General features: G+C 45.3%; 1 protein-coding gene across 4 annotated transcripts; it reads right to left on the reverse strand.

The window, feature by feature from the left end:
- Positions 1-696: 696 nt before the first annotated feature.
- LOC146045761 (RNA-binding protein 4B-like) lies at positions 697-17,432 on the reverse strand. 4 transcript variants are annotated; one of them, XM_083164810.1, is made up of 4 exons: positions 17,274-17,432; positions 10,029-10,449; positions 4,287-4,885; positions 697-1,724 (listed from the first exon to the last, which is right to left on the reverse strand). In XM_083164810.1, exons 2-3 carry the CDS (start codon positions 10,438-10,440, stop codon positions 4,296-4,298), a joined length of 1,002 nt encoding a protein of 333 aa, XP_083020936.1. In that variant the 5' UTR covers positions 10,441-10,449; positions 17,274-17,432; the 3' UTR covers positions 697-1,724; positions 4,287-4,295. The 4 variants fall into 4 exon arrangements, with proteins under 4 accessions (XP_083020936.1, XP_083020937.1, XP_083020938.1 ...); XM_083164811.1 differs by lacking the exon at positions 17,274-17,432 and adding an exon at positions 17,215-17,256; XM_083164812.1 differs by lacking the exon at positions 17,274-17,432 and adding an exon at positions 11,945-11,965.
- Positions 17,433-25,083: the final 7,651 nt, after the last annotated feature.

Genomic DNA, 25,083 nt, shown 5'->3' on the forward strand with positions numbered 1-25,083 from the left:
CAGGTAGGAAAAACACTATGAGTCACTTGACCGTTTAGCCCATAATTCAAATTTAGGAGAATGAAAGAAATGGTGAGTAATGTGTGCACCGTAGGTATATTTTACGCAATCTGTCACAAGCTATATTGTAGTAATATTTATGTAAACATAAGCAATACTGGAAATTGGAAGTTCAGGTATCTGAGTGTTCAAGGGAAAATCACATACAACATCAGCATTTCATAGGTCACACTGTATAGACAAGCAGTAACTAAAATTGATAAAATCCTCAAATGGAAACACTTTCCACTACAGAGGGTTCCCTTGGGGCATTTGAAAACATTGGCCTTCACTATTCTCATCTAACGGTTCAATGCCAGAGAATCGTACATTTGTGCACTGTGGAAACAACCTGCAACTATTATGCCAGATTAAAAAAAAAAAAAAAAAGGTCATTCCCTGCAGTCAGATAAACATGATGTCCGTATACTTGAAAATCATATTTAAGAACTGAGACTTATGTATTTTGACCATTATGCTTTCCACAGCTGGAAAATCTGGTTTCACTCATAAAATTACTATATGTATTGAGTAGTGTATATAAAAATTGATCACACTGTATTTTATACTGACGCTCTAAGGAGCTAAATTCTGCTTACATTCCCTTCTGTTCTCAATGTAGATCACATTAATAAAATTGAGCCACCCACACAAGCGTCCAAAACAGCTCTTTATTTGGGGAAAAGAAAAAACACCAAATGTTATCATATGCAACTGGTTACAGGCAAGATCATTTTTTGTGTAGACAAACTGATGACATTGATTTCTTATTTCTGCCCAATACATTATCTGTTGTCATTTGAAAATCCTCAATACAGTCTCATTTACCTATAAAGAGCTCACAAAGAATTAGATGAATTTCAGATATACAGATACATTCATCATATAAACAAATGGTTGTTGAAGTTTTGTTTGTTTTTTAAAACTAAATTGGTCTGTGAAATCATCTTCTGGTGAAAGCTGCAAAAGAAATCTCTTTAGCTAATGTTATACTTAGCTTAGTTTACCAGCTTGTCTTATTCTAAAACAGGCAAAACTTTAATTCGATTGTAAGTGTCCGTTCAGATTACAATCCCCATTATCCTGCATTTAAGTATCCTACAAAGATAGGGTGACTGGGATTGCAGTATTCCCTAAAGGGACAGAATATGCTGCAAATGAGTATATAAAATAAGCTACAGCAATGCCTTAGCTAAAGCTTTTACTGGTGGAATATTTACCTAAAATATGAATGATGCTTACGTAAAAAAAAATGATAAAATATAAAGTGTATATATATGGATTGGTGAACTTCAGTTATTTTACTTATGAACAAAAGTGGGTACTTCAATTTCAAAAATGTATGAATCAGACAAGCAGATATTACTATGCGTGACCAACCAGGAGTTATGCTAGACATTTCCTATTGGCAGATCTTTAGAGGCACAGGATCACTCAGTTCAATTAACTTAAGAAAACTTAATACAGCTTTGTTTCATATCGTCCAGCACGAATATGTGGTGTAAATGCTCAAACTGATATTACCACAACCACCTATGCATATTTCAGTAGGCTCAATCTTTTTTAAAAACAAAAAAAAAAAAATAAGAAACGTTTGGGATGTTTCACGATTTTCAAGCACGGAGGTACATTTTTTTTATTGCAAACGTGACTGAAGCCCGCGCCGGAACCCAAAAATAGCTTACCTAAAATAAGAAGAAAAAAGGCACAACATTGGAGTTTTGGACATTAATATATTGCAATACAGTATTTGGCTGGTGAAAGGTTAGATTTACATACTAGTTATCACATCAATCCTTTAGATTGTAAGCTTGCAGCAGGGCCCTCCTACCTCCAAGTCTGTCGGTTGTTACCCAGTTTGTTTTATCACTGTCTACTATTGTAAAGCGCAACGGAATCTGCTGCGCTATATTAGAAACTGTAAATAAAATCAATACACTGGATTGGAAAAACCCCAATTTCTAGATGTAAACTTTTGTATTTACATATGCTTTAAACGGAGACCAATATGTAAACACAAAAAATGGGCACAGTGATCTTTTTCCAATGTAATATCCGGCTATCCTATTAAAGTTCCTTTTCACAGTGTGGTAAAATTACCCTACACATTGCGGAAACATAAGTTCCGCCGCGAAAAGCTGCAGACCTATGTTTTACCGAAGCAGTGATCGTGGCTCTGAAGCAGTTAATTGGGGTGAGGGGTTTGGTTCATCTGACTGAAGTGGAACAAGACCTCTAACAAGCGCAAGCAGCCTGGGCCAATAGGATAGCCCCTGGGAATCCATTAGCAGTGGCTGATAACCCTCTAAATCGTTTTAGGGGCATTTCAACTTTAAGTAATCAGTTGAAAATGCCTGCTATCATGGAACCATTAACTAGAATGATTATTAGTATAAGAAAGAGTGAATAAATTATTATGGATTTGATATATTTCTGACTATGTAGCCTACAAAATGAACAGATTCTTTTGTGGTACAATTGAAGAATGTCTGTACTGCTCTTCAACAAATCTATTGCTCATTTTCTAAATAGTTTATGGTCTTGCAGAGTCTGTTTTGTTTAAAAGCAACTGCTACGGAATATTTGTTACCTTTTCTGGTTTACTAGGAGTCTGCAAGAGGCTGGGATGAATTAGTTTATTATTCTTGCCAAACTAAAGGACAACAGCAGATAGACATTCACAGCCTGTGACTTATGTAAAGGGGGATGCGGTCAGCAGATCAACCACTATTGGCCCATAGGTCAACATTTGACAAGGCAATACCTCAGGCCGACGTGGTCAATGGTCAACATAAACAATATGTTGACATGTAAAAGGTTTAACTTTTTTCTTCTTCATACTTTACCATACAAGTGAACATATATAACACACTTAGTGTCTATGTCGACGGACAAAAAAAAAAAAAAGTGAAAAAACCGCAGACCTTTCCCATGTTCACATATTGATCGAGTTGACCTTTTGACCATATCGACATAAGGTACGTTGCCCCCTTTTTCAACCAATAGTGGTCAACCTATGACCCATGTGAAGGTTGCCAAGCAGGACAGACCAGTTGATGTGGTGATCTGAATTTGAGCAAGTTGGGGAAAAAAGAAAACAAGTTGTGTTCTTCCCATTAGAGGCACACTTTAGTAATTATTTTGCTGCGGGGGTGTTCGGAAAATGTTTTACAGCCTACACCTTAGAGCAGGGCTAGGCAACACCGGCCCTCCAGATGTTGATGAACTACACATCCCAGCATGCCTTGCATCAGTTTCAGCATGGCCACATAGCAAAACTAATGCAAAGCATCCTGGGATGTGTAGTTCACTAACATCTGGGGGGCCGGTGTTGCCCAGCCCAGCCTTAGAGTATGCACTAAATTTAGCAACAATTAACATAAAAATCAATCCCCTTCAGCCACTGCATTATTGGCTGGCAGATGGGCAATATGTTAAGTAAATATTAGTAAAAAAAAAAAAAATTATAACATTAAGAAGGAATCTCACCATGTGTACACACCATTAAGGTGCAATAATTTTGGTCTAGATCGGATGCGATCGGGACCTAGTTCAAGAAGTATGTGCAGCACATACTATTTGAACTGTGCGCGGAAGCCTGCATCGCACTAGCAATTTGCACAGTGTATGCGCATCTTTAGTCCCATCTATAGCAAAACACAAACAAGGGAAAGGTGTCGGGCAAAATAGTGTATGTACATATACACACTTGGCTTGCTCCAATAGTGGATTTCAGTTAAACTTCTCATAATGCCTGCTGAAGGTTAATTGACAGTGCCTCCACTACAGTAAAATGTAAATACAATATTACCTAATCACTTACCTGTATTAGATTATACTTATCTAGTAACATACAAAGAGAAGAAGCAATGCTAAATGGTTTATACAGTAACTACACTAATAGCTGATAAAAGTTATGAGAAGCTTTTACCTCACTACAGCTAAAAAAAAATATATAAAAACAAACATGCTTCTTTGTACCAAAATAACCTGTATATATTAGATAAAAGTATCGAGTGCCTTTTTTGGGAACATTACGCATGGCAAACAAGGAACTGGATTCAGAATTGGCCAGTTTCCCAGTAAGAACAGTGTACAAAATAACGTGTTATGGGTACTGATCGGGGCAGGATGATACAAATAGTAAACAATATTCAAAAGGGCCATGGAAAGTTAACAAAAATATATTTTGTTCCTTCTCTTTTTTATTATAATAAAAGGATAGAACACTAAGTTATAACCCTCACCTCCACAGCTTAGAAATACCGCGACCGTTCACCGTAGGGTTCCCGGGTGTATCGTGATGCGTCATAGACGGCGTCCCGAGCGGCAGGGTTTAATCTACGCTCCGACAGATATCCCTCCATACCGGCGGCGGATGCAGAAGTGCGTCGTACGGGGCTTCGATCTCGTGCGAAATAGTTGGAAATTGGAGGTGGAGGCGGTAACAAATGCCTCTCATATGGATATGACTCCATTCGCTTTCTGTGTGTTATAGAGGACACTGATGGAGGGGGGATAGGAGGCAGCCGGCGATCCATATAGGCATCATAGGATGAGGGACGTACACGGTAGCGGTGGTAGTAGTCTATGAGGCTGCGTCGTTCCCGCTCATCATAATACATACGCTCATAGGCAGCCGCCGCACTGCGCATAGGGACATATGGATCAGCGAATGGGTCGTGACCGTAGGGCGACGCCAGCTCCATCTCTTGAGCCATTTGGTCTAAAGGACACACTCCGGACCAGTGGCCATTCTTCCCGCAACGGTAGCATAGACTTCGTTCTCCCATTCCCGGGGTGACTCGCAGACGGCTTGTAGAGAGCTGAACGTGCATCCGTTTGCCTTCAAGAAAGCATACGCGAAAAATGGTTGGTGAGGAGAAGTCAGGGACATCTCCCTTTTTTTCAATGTACTAACGTGTCTAATTAGAAATTATACAAAGCAGATTTGGGTCAGATTAAATAGCACACACACAACGATGAATCAAGTGGAGTTAGATAGGTAAAAGAAATACCAGAGGACAATGATCGCATTTAATGCATTTTTGGATTAACTAAATGCTCAAAGCTTTCCAAGTATTTTTAGTTGATCAAATTCACATTTCCTGTGGAGAGTTAGTTAAAATGAATATGTTGCATAACAAGTAGAAATCTAAAATACCACTGAATTCCTCAATCTGGGTTTATTCCTGGCAATTTCTAGGAGAGATAGGTGGTAAACAGATGAATTAATAACACACGTTAATTACCGACACTCCTCCAGTGTGTATTACATATTTACGGCTTGGGTGAAATTTTTGTCCTCTATGCATGTTTGACTAGTCAAAAATACTGTATAAAGTACTCTTATTTAAGTATGTAACAATAGCTAAGAAACATCCAACACAAACATGAATGGAGCCTAAATGATTTTCTCTGGGCAGTGGTTTGTCTAGGAGTAGTTTCACTGACACTGAAGGAAGTCTCTGCTGTAACCTCACATTTACAATCGCTCCAATCCACGGTCCCATGCAAATCAGAGCCCCTAGATCAGAGGCTGTCTGATCGCTGCACATAGGATCTGCAGCATCAGACAGCTTCCGGCAGCACTTCCTGGGATCACATACATCAGGCAGTTCAAGGGGATCAGCTGGCCATACACTACTGCAAGACGTTGGAGTAGTGTATGGCCACCTTTAAGACTTTTGGGACAAATTCTACAAACAGAAGAAAGGGGAGCAATGCTACATGTATTAAAGGACCTGTCAGATCAGGAAAAAAAATAGTAACATAGGGATGGTGACTTAAATTTAACTTATTTTTACATTTCGGATGGTATTGCCATTTAAGCACCACTTTAAATTAGATAATCACACACTCAGTTCTTATTTTGCCTTTCAATCTGTTCCTTTGTAGTAGGCAAAACAAGTGTGATTAAGTCATTTCATTGCTACTACAGCAATACAGAGCAGCATTTATCTTAAACACAAGACATTACACATAACTGAAAAGATAGTTATGTGTTGTCTTTGCAATTTGATTACAGTTGGTGCCTCTAATAAAACACAGAATGTGAACTGGATTACGCACTTACCTTATGATCTGCTTGTTAAAAACAATACTACATGAGTGTATAAAATGAGACAGATTCCTGGCAGAACTTCTTTTACACAAAGTGAATCCATCCACCAATCACTAGCATGCTTTCTCCAGCCCAAACCTGACACTAGTGCAGTGATTCCCAAACTGGCCCAAGACAATCAAATGTATAGTCAAAATGTACTACTAGTGGCCCACCAATTATAAGACATGGTCCAACCACCGCAAACCTGTCCGCAACAACTATTAAGAAACTTTTGGTCTATGGGTGAAATTTTTTTTTATATACTACAGGGCGCCGTGCTTCAGGAATGTTTAAGATCTAGTAGTAACAAGATCGTAAGCTCATTTGTAGAGGGACATCTACATGTCACTGTAAGCTTGTATAACAGTCTCAAATATAGAGATATAACAGATTATGTTGGCATTTATAAATAGAATATAATCAGTGCAGTAAATTTAGGAAGGATACAACATGCAGTGATTGCTGGACATTATAGGGAAAATTGACCAAGATGTAGCATTCCCACTAGGTGTATTTCGTGGGGCACCGCGCCCTGCCCATTTTTCCCCTTTATTGCAGTGCCCTGCCCCCTTCAAAACCATTATAATGCCCTTGTGCCATGCGCCCGTCCGCCGCTGATAAGCTGACCACAGCGCTTATCAAGAGGTCAGGACTGAGCCGCCTGTCATTGAGGCGGGATGTAGCTGGAAGAGCCGACGTGCTGCTTAACTCAGAGAGCAGCGTGTAAGCTCTACCCGCTAAAACCCCGCCTTTTAATGAGAGCGGCCGTCAGCTGTTCCAGCAGCATACCTCCCTCTCCCCCGGCCGCGATGACACCCCTCTCACCTCTACTGAGAGTGGCGTGTCAGCTCTCTCAGGTGCCTGCCCACCCTGCCTCCTCTCACAGCCCGCTGTGCTGCCTGACACAAGAAGGATGTGCTGTGACTATGTATGTCCCCCCTCTGCATAAATCAGTCATTATTTAACCTCATGCTGCAGTGTATCTCCTGCTGTTATCACACTATTACCAGCATCTCCAAGTTGAGGTGTGATATTGTGCATTATGGCAGTAAGCATAGTCCTCTCCCACAGACTTCTGGGTGACACCCACCCCCCCCCCCCCCTGGTATCCCACCCCCCTGGCATTATACCACCCAGGGCCGGGCTGCACCTGCCTGCTTACAGATTGTGCTAGCACCGTGGGAAGAGGAGGTATAAGAACTGCCATAGAGTGGGGGTTCAGTCTGGTCTGTAACCACTACAATGGTCATGCCAGGATCTAGCCTATGAGTATTACCCCATCTTTGAGCATATAAAAAGAGGAAGAATCCTGGGTAACCCCCTACACAATTGTTCCTGCTGTGGAGGTGTGCTGCAGGTATTGTGGCCTCTGCTTCCTGGAGCCAGCCTGGCAGTGGTGGTATACCAGGTGGGAGGGTTCAGTACACTGTATACTCCGAGGATTGGGGCATATGATGTTTACGGGACGCAGAGAGAAGGGGCGTGTGCTTGCTGTGTGTACGGGATGTAGAGGGATGGGATGTGTGCTTGCAGTGTGTGGGGGATGCAGAGGGATGGGACATGTGCTTGCTGTATGTACAGGAGGCAGAGGGATGGGACATATGCTCTTAGTTTGTGGGGGGATGCAGAGGGATGGGACGTGTGCTCACTGTGTGTACAGGATGCGGAGGGATGGGACATGTGCTTGCTGTATGTACAGGAGGCAGAGGGATGGGACATATGCTCTTAAGCTGGCCATACATCAGAAAGATATTGTACCCAGTCATACAATCTCAATTGATTGTAAGATGGATTGTATGCAGATTGTGTGCACATCTTGTGTACACAATCATACAATCAATCATAAGATGGATTGTATGACTGATTGTATGATGGATTGTATGCAGATTGTGTGCACATCTTGTGTACAAAATCATGCAGCAGATGGATTGTATGACTGATTGTATGATGGATTGTGTGTCCAAAAACCACCAAGGACTGCCGGGGATTTCAAGGGAAATTGTACACAATCATGAGTGCAATCGATCTTAAGATCGATCTTTCTGATGTATGGCCAGCTTTAGTTTGTGGGGGGATGCAGAGGGATGGGACGTGTGCTCAGGATGCGGAGGGATGGGACATGTGCTTGCTGTATGTACAGGAGGCAGAGGGATGGGACATATGCTCTTAGTTTGTGGGGGGATGCAGAGGGATGGGACGTGTGCTCAGTGTGTGTACAGGATGCGGAGGGATGGGACATGTGCTTGCTGTATGTACAGGAGGCAGAGGGATGGGACATATGCTCTTAGTTTGTGGGGGGATGCAGAGGGATGGGACGTGTGCTCAGTGTGTGTACAGGATGCGGAGGGATGGGACATGTGCTTGCTGTATGTACAGGAGGCCGAGGGATGGGACATGTGCTTGCTGTATGTACAGGAGGCAGAGGGATGGGACATATGCTCTTAGTTTGTGGGGGGATGCAGAGGGATGGGACGTGTGCTCACTGTGTGTACAGGATGCGGAGGGATGGGACGTGTGCTCACTGTGTGTACAGGATGCGGAGGGATGGGACGTGCTCACTGTGTGTACGGGACGCAGAGGTAGCGTTCCCTCTAAGCTTCTTTTGCAGGGTGCCGCACCCTGACCATTTTTAAAACCGCAAAATGAACCCTGTCCTTTTTGTGTGTGGCACAGTGCGTCATTACGCTGCCCCCCACTACCCTATGTCACTGAGAACTTTTGTTGTGTGCCATCATGTGTAATGGGTATTACGGTGTATGCCATCATGGGCAAGAGGCATTACAGTGGGTGCCATAATGTGTTAGTTGTCATTATGACTAAATATGTAATGAGCATAGTAGAGTATGACCAGGTTTAATTTTTTATATATTTTTTGTTGTTACAGAAAATACTCATACATGGGAGGTCTATTTCAGATGGGATGTTGCTATGGGCAACCAAGCAGAATCTACTAATTTATTTAGCACCTTCTAAAAGATGTAGTATCTTATAGGTTGCTCATAGCAACATCCCATTTGAAATAGAACTCCCATCTTAGTCAGATGTTTCTCCAGAAGATATTACATAAAATACTCATACATGGCTGAAAATGTACTAAGATGGGAGTTCTATTTCAGATGGGATGTGCTATGGGCAAACTAGAAGTTACTACATCTTCTAGAAGGTGCTAAATAAAGGAGTAGATTCTGCTTCTGCCCATCTGAAACAGACCTCCCATCTTAGTACATTGTCACCCATGCATGGGTATTTTCTGTAATATCTTCAGGAAAAACATCTATCAGCCCTGACTTCTACATATTTACAGCAATAACTCTCAAGACAGTTACTTTGCCTGGAAGAAACCTAGCTACAAGATATTACACTAGAAAAAAATGGCTAAATGAAACCTTACATTCTAGTTACACTAAAATAACTTAATGTACAAAATTTTTTTTAGTGCGACACAAAGTCCAATTTCAGTACTCAAATGGGTCACTTTTTGCTCATCCTTGAGGGAAACTGATATGCAGTGGTCGGCAGCTAATCATGCCCAGAATAGAGAAACAAATACCGTAAATAGATATGTTGGAGGCCAACTACTGGCTTCCAGGGAGCAATCAATTTAACCCCTCCCAACACCAATTACTGCACCTAATGAGTAGGTAATGTGAACAAAGAAATCTGTGCTGCACCTCTGCCAGTTTGTCATCATGTGGTCTATTACAAAGTGCAAAGACATGTGCATGCAAATGTGTCTCTGATAAAGCACTAAGCTAACAGACTATTCTGCCTACACGGAGTTGTGGACGGTCACTTATAAATCATTAGATAGCTACATTTTCAACCTAAAAACCAACTCCTGCTCTGGTTAGAACTCATAACGTCACCACACATTAGGTTTCACCTTTAAATTCAAGGTTGTTCAAATTTCTGATGGCTTCCAGTGCTTCGTCTGCTTTCTCCATGTGAACAAAGGCATAATCTTTTACAATATCGCATTCCAGCACAGATCCGTACTCTTCAAATTTTTCACGCAACTCATCACTGGTGATGTCTGTGCTAAGACTGCTCACATGAAGCTTGGTAGAGGCTTTGGGTTTGCCTCTGCTGTGCTCCACATTGATGGACACACCATGTAACTTGTAGTGGTTCAGATTGTGAACAGCTTCATCTGCTGACTTCTTTTCTTCCATGTGGACAAAGCCATAATTTGTTATGATGTCACATTCGGTTACTGTACCAAACTGCTCGAACAATGATTTCAGCTCAATCTGAGTCGCTTCAGGCGGGATGTTCCCTATAAATAGCTTTACCATCTTGACTAGCTAGAGGAAATGAAGAAAAAAAAATGGACAAGAATTTTTTTTTTGTAAAAGGTTAATTGATTTATTTTTACAAGTGTGCATCATTTATTACATAGTCTACTTCCAAAATTGCTAAAGTCAATGGGATGGGTGTATTCAATGCCGGGGCCAAGTGGTGACAGTGAGCAGGGCTGCTGGTGTGGGGGTTAAAAAGTGAGGATTACTGGTTTTCTGCGATCCCCACCGTTTAACCCCCTCGCCCACGCACTGAATACTGCCCAACGTGATCACACCCACAGAAGCAAGCATGTTTTTCCCAACACTAAATGATCAATTTGGAATTATAAAACACTTTTGGAACAAAATGAATATGGCAACAATTCCTTTTTCAGATTAGATACACATTATGCCCCACCCACAGTGGCAATAATGTGGCAAAACACTATGGAAAAAAAGCTGATGTCTCAGGTGAAAAGGAGCGATTCAATTGCTTATGCATGCCAATCACCCTTCTCAAGCAACAGGAGATAAATTCAATTGTCATTTTTAAATGCTGATCACACCCTGCAGTACGTAGTTTAGCCACGTAAAACAGCTAAATCTGACAAAAATTCTAGCATAACGCAAAACATGCCATATGGGTCTCAACAGCTCACCTTTTACACATTTCAGCTCTTTCAATGCAAAATGATTTGTCCACTGCTCAGTCATAATTAACCCCTTGAGTGGTATGCCTGGAAATTTTCGTGGCTCAGCTGCGCTGCCGCAGCGGGCTGTCCCGGAAAATTTCCGGGCATACCACAAATATCAAATAGGTGCGCGCCAGTGGGGTCCAGGTGTGCACCACTGGTGCAGCACCTCTAGAGCCCCCCCTCCCCAATCACTACCCTAACCCCCCATCACATGTGCTCCGGCGATCACCAGCCAGAGCTCTTCTAATAGTGCTGCCCCCGGTGCTTCCGCTTTTAGTAGCAGTAACGTCGGCGGCAGGCTGGGGGATGTTCGGGGCGGCTCGGGTACCCGAGCCGCCCCGAACATCCCCCAGCCTGCCGCCGACGTCACTGCTCAATGTAACAGGCAGTGGGCAGGGACACAAGCAGTGGCAGGGAAGCTCCGAGCTCCGGCGTACTAACGCCGAGCCGGAGCAGAAGTGAGGGTAGGGTGGGCTTCCCACTGTGGTTGGTTTTGCTGGGGCAGGACAAGCCTGCCCTGGTAGGTTTGTCCTACCCCAGCAAAACCTACCACTCAAGGGGTTAATAAATGATTAGTGAAAAAACTAAAATCGTTTAATTCAATTGTTTTCCATACACCCCCTTTCCAATGACTTTAAAATCCAGGGGTTTTGCACGTGAACGCGCACCGACCCAGGATTTTTGTCAGTGGAAACAGTGACCAGGGTAACAGTTTAGTTTAGTAGGTTAAACAAGGGTAACAAGCTATTGCACAGACACCTCCCCCCACTTCGGTGCCCATTGCTAACCAGTCAACCCCCTCCCTGTGCATGCCCGCTGCTTACCTCCTTGCCAGTGGCACCCCCCGCTATCTGTGGAAAAAGGATCAACCCGGTAAAACAGGGCAATAGACTCGGGGACCCTGGAATGGATCCACCAAAATCCCGGATGTGTGACCCGAGATCTTGGTGGAAAAACAGTATTAGTTAGCAACCCTTTTGTTCTATTTGGGTGCAAGTGCTGCTGGGGGGAGGGGAATGTGCAGAGAGTCTGGTCTAGGTGACCTAGCAAAAACCCTGTCTAAATATTCCTGCAAAATGCAACGGAATAGTCAGCCCTGATGTTCCTGGCAGCTCCCCAGGAGGGCTCACATACAATTACGCACTTGATGTGCCAATCTTTGCATGCAATTTATCTCATGCAACTTCCAGGTACCTGCAGACAGAGGGAGCTGGAGGAAGGAAAAATAAATAAACTAATGCATAGGCAGCAGCTGATTGGCTGTGAGAGCTCAGCCACTGCCTATTCATTTGTACAAGGTTTTTTTTTTTTTTATTCAGCCGCCGCATCATATGCAATACATATGTGCAGCAGATATGATCTCCAGCTCCTATGCGCACAGGACCATGCATCAGATGTCATGTGCATGCAATTTGGGCCAATTTCACAGCCTGATCCATAATCAGGTGAACTTGGGCCCCATCTGCATAATATACAGGCACACCTTAAGGCAAAATACCACCCTGCTTGTGATCCTGATCTTCTCGATTAGGATCACCGGTGCAATCTAAGTTGAGTGGTCTAAAGGGGCATACACACTGAGAGATTTGCGGAGCGTTCTGAGTGACATCAAATCGCTTAGCACACAGAATGTCAAAACACAAATGCGAATTTTATCCTTTTTCGTCAGATGAAAAGAGGACACATCGCACTGGTCTATGGCCATCTTAAGTGTTGAGAGCAGCAGTTTACATAGAGCAAGTAAATGCAATCTTAAGGCCCATACACACTTGAAGATTTTCATATAAAAAGACTTTGCCAAAATCTCTGATAGATATATCTTTCACCAAAGTAGTGCGTACACACTGAGCTACTTTCCCCAAAGAGCAAGAGATTTTCAGGCGGTCAAAGACTTTGATGAAAATCTTTCATTATAAAAGGATATTTACATAATGGGCGGGGTTTGTATTGCAAGGGTGGGAGAAGAGGCCCTTTAATTTCAGTGCATTTCTGTTCTTGGGGCCTGATTCAGAACTGATCGCTGGGCTGAGTATATTCGGAGCCCAGCGGTCAGGTAAATGCCGCCCTGGCCATTCCTGCCATAATATAAATTGGTGGGCAGTGGTGAATGAAAATATATATATATATATATATATATATATATATATATATATATATATATATATATATATATATATATATATATATATATAAGAAAACTTGTGGGAGTCGCACTCATTAATGCAATTGAAGTTGGGTGCAGGATCCTTAGAGAATAGATAGGAAAACGCAATATCCAGAGGACATATTTAGGCAGCACTCCTTTCTTTTAGAAATCAGGCAAAGTATTTATTCCATGTGAAAAACTCAATAAAGGTTAGGACTGGGATGCAACTGATGGTAACGTAGATAGTATCATGGTCAAACAAAAGGTTAAAGAATTAGCATGTATAGTCACCAAGTCAGGGCATGGTTTACAGTCAGTGGCAGTCAACGGAGCCGTTTCGGCTTATTCAGCCTTCTTCCTGGACTGACCCACAGTAAATGAAAGCACCAGTCCAGTATATAAGGCTGTCAAAATGAGTAAATTAGAAAAACGTGTGTGACCCAAATCAGCTGTCCAGTCAGTGCGCTACACCAGTCTGTGGGGTCGCCCACCGGATCTCCATATAAGGAGTATCCGGAGCCTGTTCCAATCATGGAGCTCCCTGTGCCTCACACCTCCGGGGGGCTGGGACAGTAGCCCGGTCTCCCGTCTGACGTCTGCACATCAGCGTGTGCACGTCAGGCGTCGCCTAGTAACCAAACGCCGATAGACGGCGTCTGTCAGCGGCGAGCCATGCAGTATAATGCGCACGCGCACCTCCTATCCCGGCAAACTCTGTGGAGTGAGAGCCGCTGTCAGCGCACAGAAATGGACACCGCCCTCTGGGTGACGTGGCTACAGACACTAATGATCCCGGTGCCCGCAGCAACCACATCACAGCACATTACTGTACTGTGAGTGGAGCCGGGTCCCATCAGGAAAAACATGTGGAGCCGTGTCATCTAGATGAGGGAGTAAGAGTGTCCCACTAGTCGAGTGCAGAATGTGCTGTTATTATGCCCTGGTGACTCGTAGCTACTGACTGCCACTATAACACTACAGCAGTGTCAGAGCCGGGTCTCGTCGGGGCGCAGACCAAGCACATCTCATACACTACCAGACTTAGTGTTGGATGGAGAGGCTGTAACAGCAATAATGCTTTAACACTAACACAGTGTCAGATCCGGGTCTAATAGGGGCGCACAACAAGCACATCTCGTACATTAATAAAAAAGGGGGGACAAGGCAGTAAAGGCTATGCCAGGATACACAGTGTGTATATGTATACATACATACACACTATATATATATATATATATATATATATATATATATATATATATATATATATATATATATATATATATATATATACACACACATATACATACACACACACAGATGTAGCGCCACTGCGCCAGCGCACACCAGCCCCCGCTGTTGAGCGGACACTACATCTGTACATCTGACTGGGACGCGTGACTGTCCCACACGCACACGCGTCCCAGTTTACCGTCAGCGGGGGACGGGAGCCCTGTCTGTCTCCGCTTCAGGGAGACGGGGAGGTAGGGAAACGTGGCGGGGACCGGCGGCGAGGGGAGCTCCGTTGTAAGGATACGCGCGCGTGTCCCCTTGCAAAGTCTGGCGGGGGCTGGCATGTGGCGAATCCACCGCCAGCCCCTGCAATGATGGAGCCGACTCCATCTGTAGGTGTATATAAACAACTGCTGCGTGCGGGTGAGGGGGGTGGCAGATGGACTTGGGAGCGGGCAGCTGGATGCATCTCCGGTGACAGGTGAGGTGTCTGCTGCTGCAAGCGGGTGAGGAAGGGGGGCGGACGGACGGACTCCGGAGCGGGCGGCTGCAGCTCCACTGACAGGTGGAGGTGTGGCTGGCAGTGTGTCTTCTTCCCCCTGCTCCGTCTCCGTGTGACGAGCAGGGGGAGGGACTCGGGAGCCGGGCTGAAAGTGGTTAATCTTTCAGCCCGGCGCAGCGTACACACACAGCGATGATGGATGGTAAACCATCCATCATCGCTGCATCTGCTGGTAAAACCAGCAGATGAACCACATTGCTAGCGATGATGCGGGAGCGCGCATCATCGCTAGTCGGCAATCTGGGGGGCATACACACTAGGCGATTTTCAGTTGAAAATCGGCAAGTGTGTATGGGCCTTTATTTTAACAAATATAGTGCCCCCCCCATCATATACACACAATATATTTTACACACTCATGTATCACACGGTAAACTGAAAGTAAATCAAAAGAAACTCCTATTTGCTCCAAAAATTAAAGATGCTGAGAAAATAAAAAATAAAGCCCCATACATACTATACAAAGCGGCCAATGCAGTTTTCCTAAAATCGAGCAGCGGTGAATTAGGGGCCCCTTGCGATATATCGAATGCAAAAGGATCACATGCAATATATCACAAGCAATCCTATCACTCAGGAAACGCCCATGTGGTTTAAGGGAATTCTATGAGATTTCTCCCTCAGATAAGTGTGTGGGCAACCTTAAGGTCTATTTCACACTAGCCGTATTGACCGACATGGCAAACTCCCATCATGACATGGCAAACTCCCATCCTTTGAGTCATGATTATAGGGCTATTTCACACTATCAGGATACAGGCAGACAGCAAAATGCCAGATGGCAAGAAAGCCGTGCTAGGCTTCTAATCTATGGGCCCTTTCACACACATCGTTTTTGACCAGCTGGCAAAAAAAAACAACGGACAAAAGTCCCTTAGCCGGAACTTGGAGATGACATCGCCAAGCGCAGGGACCGCCAAGCGCCCCGCTGGGGTCAAACCCAGCACCATGGTAGCCTGCTGGGCTGCCCCCGTCCGCAAGGTGAATGGATGCCGCACACAGGCATCCATTCTCCTCCTTGGGTGCCCCCTGATCCAACCTGCAGACTGGAGGTTGGGCTTCCCGGAGTACCCGTTTACACTGCCCTCTACCCAGGTCCCGCCTGTGTTCTACCCTGGTCAGGGCCTGGGTAGGGTTGCAAGGACACGATCCAGCAGCGGGGCAAGTCAGTGGATGTTTCTGGCTGTAACCCGGCAGGATGAAAGGACACACAAGCTTCAATATTTAAATACAGTTTACACCTGGCAAATAACTTCAGTAGCAGCCAGATCTATCCACTAAAACAGGGGTGGGGAACCTTTTTTGTGCCAAGATCCGTTTGTATGGGGAAAAAATCCTTCGGGGGCCATATGTAAAAATTTATCTTACAAATTGTCCTGTTGCAGCCGTCCCACACTTCGGTGGCTGCTGCTGAATAGGACTGTCAGTCTCCAGTTGCTGTTGATTAAGAGGAATCTTGTGACAACTACCGACCTCTCGCAAGAATTCCCCTTTACTTGACTCCCGGCAAAGCCGCCTGGTGGGTGGGAGGGCCACTCAGACGGCTACGGGGGCCGCATACGGCCCCAGGGCCTGAGGTTCCCCACCCCTGCACTAAAAGGACGGCTGCCTAAGTAACAAGTCAGTGTGTGCATAGTGAGATTGGGGCCTTATTATACAGGCTCAGCTCTCCCCACCCCCAATTTGATATCATATATAAACCCCGCCCCCAGAATTAATGTTACAACCATGGCCTAAACAGATGGAGATATATTTTAAGTAATTTTATATTTTTTGTGTGAAATAGACGTGGCTGCTCTATCCTCAGCTGAGTATTACAATTCAAGCACGGCAAAAACACGGGAGTTTGCCGTGTGAAATAAGCCAAACACTCCCGGACCATTCCCGTACACACTCCCGGCACGACACATACAATACAATTACCAGTCACAATGTAGACTCTGTGGACGTCTTGGTACACATCTGCACAGTCCCCGACATCACAAATTCTCTATACGAATACCCTGCAGGCACAGAACACGGCCGTGAAGGGAATCGGTCAAAAGAGAAGCCGGGGAAACAAAATGCCTGCCTGTAACACGGTACCAGGAACTGGCCATCCTCCCCCCACCTTCCTGTCGGACCCTGTACCGCCTGGTACACAGCCTGATCACCTGCAAGTTCCGCAGCTACCGCTCTCGCACCCAGTATTACAGGAACCGTAAACACTCACCTCTCTTCTACGTGCGCGCACAACACAAAATGGCTGCTATCTGCCTTCGCCCAGAGCCCAGGCACAGAGAGGGACGGACCAGCAACATCCACCCTTCTCATTGGACCAGGCGGCCGCCCTGCGCGCTGTAACAATTGGTCAGGAGCGTAGGATGTGAAACGTCGAGTTAGCGCTGATTGGTCAATCTGTGTGTTCGCGTCTCATTGCCCGACATCTTGGAGAGAAAATGCGCGGGTCATGGCATTGCCTACGCCCAGCCTGTGTGCCAGAAACCGCCGCGGGCTAATTACACAGCGGCCATCTTGGTGTTCGTTAATGGTCTTTGTTGTGCGCAACGAGTACAGCGCTAACAAACGACGTCACACAATTTATTTGTGCCAAACGCAATGTTTACATATTACAAACTGCTCAGTACAAAGCCAGTTTTGTATTTAAACGTTACATATATGCATACCCTCCAACATGACCTACATGTAATGTCCTCTATGTAGTGTATGCAATGTCCTCTCCACACATGGCCAATAAAGTTGATTCTGATGACCCACCCATTGCATTCGGTACACAATGCTCTGCGCCGCTATAACAGTTCCTGCTTCGCCTCATAAGCGAAGCAGGAGGGGACACCGACAAGATAAATCAACATCTTGCCGGCCGAAGCGGTGGAGCGCTAACTCCCCCCTCCGGCGATGTCCCCTCCGCACCGTTTCCCCCCCCCCCTCCCCCCCGCTGTCCCTTCTATAGGCATAGGGCATCGCCACCTGCAGCTGTCGAAGTCGATAGCTGCAGGCGGTGGAACGGTCAGCGAAGCTGACTTCATAAATCAGGCAGGAGGCAGGCACGCAATACAAAATATTGTAGCTACGCTATGCCTCCTGCCCCACACCTCCGCCGTTAAAGTACCCGCTCAGCGGGTGTTATAGATCAGGGGAAGCCAGGGGCAAACGCAGGATTTTCAGAAGGGGGTTTCCAGAGGGGCGGAGCAAAGCACGGAGATGGACACTTAGGTGACCCACTATATGCCGGGTCAGTTAAAGTATTATAGATAGACCAAATGTATATAAATAATAATAATAATAATAAAAAAAAAGGTACTTGTTTCCTAGAACGGCCACAACGATTTAGATCGTTGTGGTCGTAAGATAAAAAATCGGATCGATCGCATCGCATGCGATTTGGTCGCATACGATGCGACCGATCCGATCGACCGATTTTTCACCCGATTTTTTTTTTTTTCCACCAGATTTGTTTAAATTGCCCCCCCAAATGTTAATAAGTGTGCTAGACCCCACGATAGACGTGAACCCGAAGCGTGGCGAGCGCAGCGAGCCCGCGAGGGGCGGCGGTGCGCGTCCTCCGACCTTTTCATTCCCCTACTATCCACTAGGGCGTGGAGTGAGAATATAATAGTGTGGCGAGCGCAGCGAGCCACCGAGCCCGAAGCGTGGCGAGCGCAGCGAGCCCCGCGAGGGGACGCGTCTAACTTCACAGGTATACGCGTGCGCTCGCCACGCTTCGGGCTCGGTGGCTCGCTGCGCTCGCCACACTATTATATTCTCACTCCACGCCCTAGTGGATAGTAGGGGAATGAAAAGGTCGGAGGACGCGCACCGCCGCCCCTCGCGGGCTCGCTGCGCTCGCCACGCTTCGGGTTCACGTCTATCGTGGGGTCATGGCGGGCACATAAAAAATGTGAAATGGGTCATATTGGCCCATTTCACCTTTTTTATCATTTTTCCCTATGTGAGATGGACTTAATCAAGTCCATCTCATCTTGTGCCATTATAATGGCACAAGACCGACCGATTTCAATGTTAAAAGATTTTTTAACATTGAAGTCTATGGAAAAATCGGGTCAATCGGTCGGTCGCATCGCGGCCGATTTTAATTGGTCGCGACCGACCGATTGACCCGATTTCTGTCAATCAAAGTGAAAAAATTGTAAAAAATCGGCCACATCGTGAGGATCGTGTCCCTTAATTAAGAGCCACGATCACTCACGATTGTGGCCGTTCTAGGAAACAAGTACCAAAAAAAATATATATATACATATATAAACATACAGGGGCGTCAACAGCAGTGTACACCCCTGGGCATAGCAATGTATTGGGGCCCCTACCGATCCTCCAGTGGTAGGGGTGGGGGAAGCTTTGATGTTTCGAGGGTGGTAGGGTGTATTATATCAACTGCTCAGCATGTAGGGCCTGGATCAGTAATTTCCACTAATTACTCCTTTACTGCACAGATGGTGGGAGATGGGGTGGGAGAAGGGGGCATTGGGCTGAATGAAGGGGCCCTGATAAATAACTTCCAGGGTGGTAGAGGATGTTTAATATGCAGAGGAGGGGTGTATAGTGGAGTGGGCTTATTATTCATAATTTTCTGGTGGGAGGACAGCTTGCTTGGCTGCAGATATCTCCAGTTCCCGGGAATAAATGTCTTAGATTTTAATGGAAATAAAAACGAGAGAATCCCACCTACCAAATGGTATAAAAAAAACTCTGGGTGACATTTAATAGAGATCGATGTTGTGTTTTTTGCGATTTTTATTGCAAAAACGGCCGTTATCGCACTTTTTCCCGAATTCGCATAATTAATGAGATGCGAAAATCGGCAAAAAATGCGGGATTTGCCGCGAAATCGAACTTTCTGAAAATGCGATTTTTTTTAACTCCGGAATTCGCATCCAGATGTTTTCCCCATTGAAAATAAAATATACAATTCGCATATTTAATCAGATGCGAATTTGGAAATCGCCCAAAAAATGGTCTAAACAGCAAAAAAAAAAATAGACCTGATCCTGACTGGCGATTTTGTCAGAAACATGGCGATTTTGTCAGAACCATGCACAGATCATTGTAAAAGTAAAAAAAAAAAAATTGGCGTGAGGTCCCCCCTCCTGTACATAACCAGCCCCGGGCTCATTGAGCCGGACCTGGTTCCAAAAATACGGGGGACAAAAAGCGTAGGGGTCCCCCGTATTTCTGAAACCAGCCCCGGACTCTTGGACCGGTCCTGGTTCCAAAAATACTGGGTACAAAAAAGCTGGGGGTCCCCCGTATTTTGAAACCAGTACTGGGCTCCAACAGCCCGAAGTGTCATGCCACAGCCGGGGGACACTTTTTACACAAGGTCCCCCGGCCGTACCATGAGCACCGTGGCTGGTCAGCCTTGGATGGGGTACCTGGAGGAGTGGGGACCCCCCCAATAAAGGGGTCCCCCCCCAGGCTTCACCCGTCCAGGGCTGAAGCCCGAGGCTGTCACCGGCGTCCCTGGCCATTGGACGCCGGCCTGATAGTGTCATACCTCCCAACTGTCACGATTCCGTCGGGACAGTCCCGATTTTCGGGTCCTGTCCCGACGTCCCACCCGCGGCAGGCATTGTCCCGCTGCGGGGGGTGGCAGTTGGGAGACCCCCCAATCTAGTAGAATAGACGCTGTGCGCATGCGCACAGCGTCTATTCTCGTATGAAAATGAGGTCGCGGCTAATTAGCATAAGCCGCGCCCTCATTTGCATACGCCCCGCCCCCTTTTCGGGCGCGCGCGCGAGTGTCCCTATTTCATCCGGACACAAGTTGGGAGGTATGTAGTGTTAAATTCACATTCCTAACATTTGCTTAATACAGGAGCACTGCAAGTGCCAGCAGACCTCCCCCGCATGCTGGGACTTGGAGAACCACAAGTCCCAGCATGCGGGGCATTAATGGGCCCGCTGGGACTTGTAGTCCACCTGTAAAAAGAATGTTAAAATAAAGCACACACACAGAAAAGTAAAACTTTATTACATACACACACATCTCAATTTTACACTAATATACTCACCGATCCAGGAATAAAACAATACACAATAAGAATTAAAAATGCACTCTGGTGTATAATAGAAGGACAATGGAAAATATACTTAGACAAGTACTGCTTGTTCCTAGTATTGCTCTCCTCCAGTAATTAGGGGCCTTATTCTGGTTGGAGCGGCCGGGCCGTACGCGTACGTCCCGGGATTTTTTATGATCTGCGCATGCGTACATTCGCTAATGCGCAGGCGCGAACACTCCACAACGCTTACGGACGGGTCTCTACGTGCGAAAAAACCTATACGCGAGTGTACGGGCATTGGGGGCGGCATAGGGGCGTGAAGAGGGGAGCGGCCGAAATAATGAGGGAAAATGGGCGTAAATATGGGCGTACACGGGGGTGTGCACCAAAAATGAGCGGTGCTACTACCGCACGATCGACTAAGGCACCGTTCATTTCGGACACAAAACAGGCGGCCGCCAACCGCCATCTCAAACCACCCCTACAGATACCGCATGCCAGCGTGCGCCTGGGTTTGCTAATTTACGCTGATTACTACTCAAACACATACACCTGAATGTAATAAGCAATGCTGCAGTCTATTAAGTCCAAACCATGATTTCACTACCTGCAAGCCACACACAGCACTCAAACACATTGGAAGCTTATCTTTCTATACTTCTCGACATTTAAAGGTTTGTTTAATTTAAGGTAAGAATCTTTTTAAGACCTGCTTATATATGCTAAGGTAGCTATTTGCTAAACAGTTAGACACATTCACTACGTGCTTTCATAGACTTTACACAGTAGCACACTCAATCTACACATGTCGACATGTGTCAACGTGTTCACTCTAATACAAACATAGGTTTTGTATTTAGGATACAATAACATAAACCACATCTAACACCTACAAAGGATGTTTCAGCAATGTTTGAAGCCCATGCCCACTATTTTGCACACAATCTTTGTATAGTACCCAAAATACAGAACTGTACCACTATCTGATCTGCTATGAATTGGATTTGACTACACTCTGGATGTAAGATGCCACCAATCACATTATTGCACTCACATCTCTCTAACAAAGGATTCCTACATCTGCTTATGACACTGTAAAATCATATATATTTAAAAACTTATACATGTTTCTTCACAAGCAATTTTATCATGTTTGGCCGATTCACACATCTTTTTTTAGGGAGGACACATATGCATTCCTACACAAATGTACCTTTTGACCCTTGTTTGTCTGCCTCACCCACTCCATGAGGAAAGCATTGTTCTGGACCTGCTTTTACCTACTACTGCACACAAACTGCTTTCTCACCTATTAAGTTGCTCTGCACATGTGCTGACACAAACTAATTAGCAGGGAAAAGTTGGATAGGAACATGGGAATGACCATGGAGAGGGTTACACATGGGAAACTTCGACCACACTTCAACAAATGTTCAAAAATACCCTGGTCAGTAAGTACACATAAATCTAGTATTTGTTTCACACAAGAAATTACACATACAACAATTTTGTTTTAATTGGTAAAATAAATTTATTTGCTGTTCAGCATCACAGCTTAGTAGACACTTTCATGTCATAAATCAAATAAACAAATAAAATAGACACAAAAATAAAAAAAACAGCCAGAACAAGAGGTTGCATATCTCCAAACATGTGTTACCCTGCAAATGCAATGGTGAAAGAAATGGGGACACCAGAATACGTACTGCAACAACCAGGGTGAATACTAAGCAAGATACACACCACCAAAAATGTATCCTGCATTTGTAGAGGTCAAAATAAGAACTTTAATGCCCATGGCACGAAAATGGATAGATGGCCAACTCAGGAAGTGGATATCCAGTGCAATTTAAACATTTGGGGTCCAACCACAGAGGAAGTGAACCAGGTCTCATTATTTGGGCCCTTTTCTCCCCCTTTTAGATGGGGCCTTGGGGACAGGGGCCTTTGGGTCAGATGGCTTGCGGCGTCTTCCCCTGGTGGACACAGGAGGGTCAGCAGAGGTGGAAGGTTGGGGAGCAGCTTGGGGTGGGCCAGCAGATGGGGGATTGTCCCTTAGGGACCTGGCGGTGGGCAGCAGCTCCGCAAGAATGTCATTCAGGCGGCTGAGGTGTTGGCCAATGCTTTGCATGCCAGCCGCCAGAGTGTCATTCATGCGGTTGAAGGCCTCACACTGCTGCCTGTTTGTGGCCTTCCAATCCTCCAAAAATTCCCCAATCTGCTGCTGACGGAGCGCAGCATCCACCCCTTGCTGCTCGATCCTCTCCAGCATCACCATCATGCTCTCATCCCATGTCTCCTGTGGCTGGGGCTGGGGGTGTCTTCTTGGTGGAGGCTGGACCACTTGCTCCACCTGTGGCTCTGCAGAGGAAGATGCTGCCGGTACATCCTGGGTTTCTGCTTCTGCTAGGATAATAATTGAAAACAATGTCACCATCACATACGCACTAAAAAATCTCTTTCAAAATACAATGCATTACTGTGACTTACCATCAAAAGCAGCATCAAAGACCTCCGCCGGGAGCTCACTGTCCATATTGGAGATCCCCCTGACCTCGGCCACATCAATGACGTCCAAGGCGTCCTGCTCCAGGGGGGTATACTCCAAAGTATCGGGCATAGGACCTCTCCCGGTGGACATGCTGTGGTTGTACCGGTCAGTCATCTTCCTCTTCAGTGTACTTTTGAAGTCGGTCCACCTACAAGTTTAAAAGTACAAATATCACCATGAGATATGTGCACCACTGTGCTAGTGAGCATCATGACTACGTGACATTTCCTAGTGTGGGTGATCTTATGTTTTAAAGCCATATGTGTCCCACACACACATTAATGTCTCCATTAGGAGGCATTTCAGTGTCTCATCTCATTCATTAGGCCACTAAATGCACATACATAGATCACTATGCAAAAATGACATCATCCATGGCCAAATTAGGCACCTCCACCTGTTGTCAAACTACACATTCCACCATAGCTTGACAGTGTGGTTATTATGGAGTCATTTAACTATGGGATGGCATACTGGGATGTGTAGTTTCTCACCAGCTACATGTGCACAGTTTGCTCATTCTTGTTTCAGTTGCATCATATGGAACATGTAAAGGTGGCCATACACGTTACAATTATTGTATACAATATTGCATCTCATAGCATATCGGTTTTGCGATGAGATCAGATTAGATGAGATCTAGTACAAAAAGTATGTGCAGCACATACTTTTTGTACTCATCGCTAAACCGATATGCTATGAGATGCGATATTGTATACAATATTGTATACAATAATTGTAACGTGTATGGGCACCTTTACAACAACTCTTTCCAAAACACACTTTCTCTTGTCCCATCACATACTTCACATACTTCACATGAGCAGAACTGTGCCCATAACCTCACATCACACCAATGGTGCATGTTTCATATATCAATGTGGGTTATTAGACATGGTTGTGTTCACATGTGACATTGAAGTGTAGCACTATCTACAAACACACCTTTCTATTATTCTCCAAACATACATGTAACATATGTACACACATATGACATTATCAGGGGGACAAACACACTTGCCTTTTCTTCACCGATAGCCAATCTCTGACCACTGGTGACACCTGGTTCACTTCCTCTGTTATCTTGTCCCAAAGGTTTCTCCTTGCACTGGCACCCGGCTTCCTGATTGGCAATTCTATCCATTCACGTGCTCTGGGCACTAAAATTCTTAATTCTGCCTCTACAAATGCAGGGTTTCTCTTTTTGGAGGTGGTATCCTGCTCAGTCCTCACCCTAGATGTTGCAGCTCGTTTTCTGGTGGCCCCAGTTCTCTCAACATGCACCTGCTGGGTCACACCTGTTTGGAGAGATGCAACCTCTTGTTCTGGCTGGTTGCTTGGCCCTTGTGGAGCTGGTGGAGGTTGAACAGGGCCTGTTAGTGAGGGGCCCGCTTGGTCTTGCAGGCTACCTCTCTCTTGAGCCCTCCTTCTCCGCTCCTGTTCCCTCT

The sequence above is a fragment of the Crinia signifera genome, chromosome 11, assembly GCF_055691185.1.
Source record: "Crinia signifera chromosome 11, ASM5569118v1, whole genome shotgun sequence".
In the NCBI taxonomy this organism is placed as follows: Eukaryota; Metazoa; Chordata; class Amphibia; order Anura; family Myobatrachidae; genus Crinia; species Crinia signifera.

Bases quoted from the DNA above. Each gene is read 5' to 3' on its own strand.
- LOC146045761 (XM_083164810.1), bottom strand. From the start codon at position 10,440: ATGGTAAAGCTATTTATAGGGAACATCCCGCCTGAAGCGACTCAGATT. The intron at 4,886-10,028 runs GTGAAACCTAAT...GCTTTCTTGAAG, and splicing joins GAACAACCTTGAATTTAAAG to GCAAACGGATGCACGTTCAG.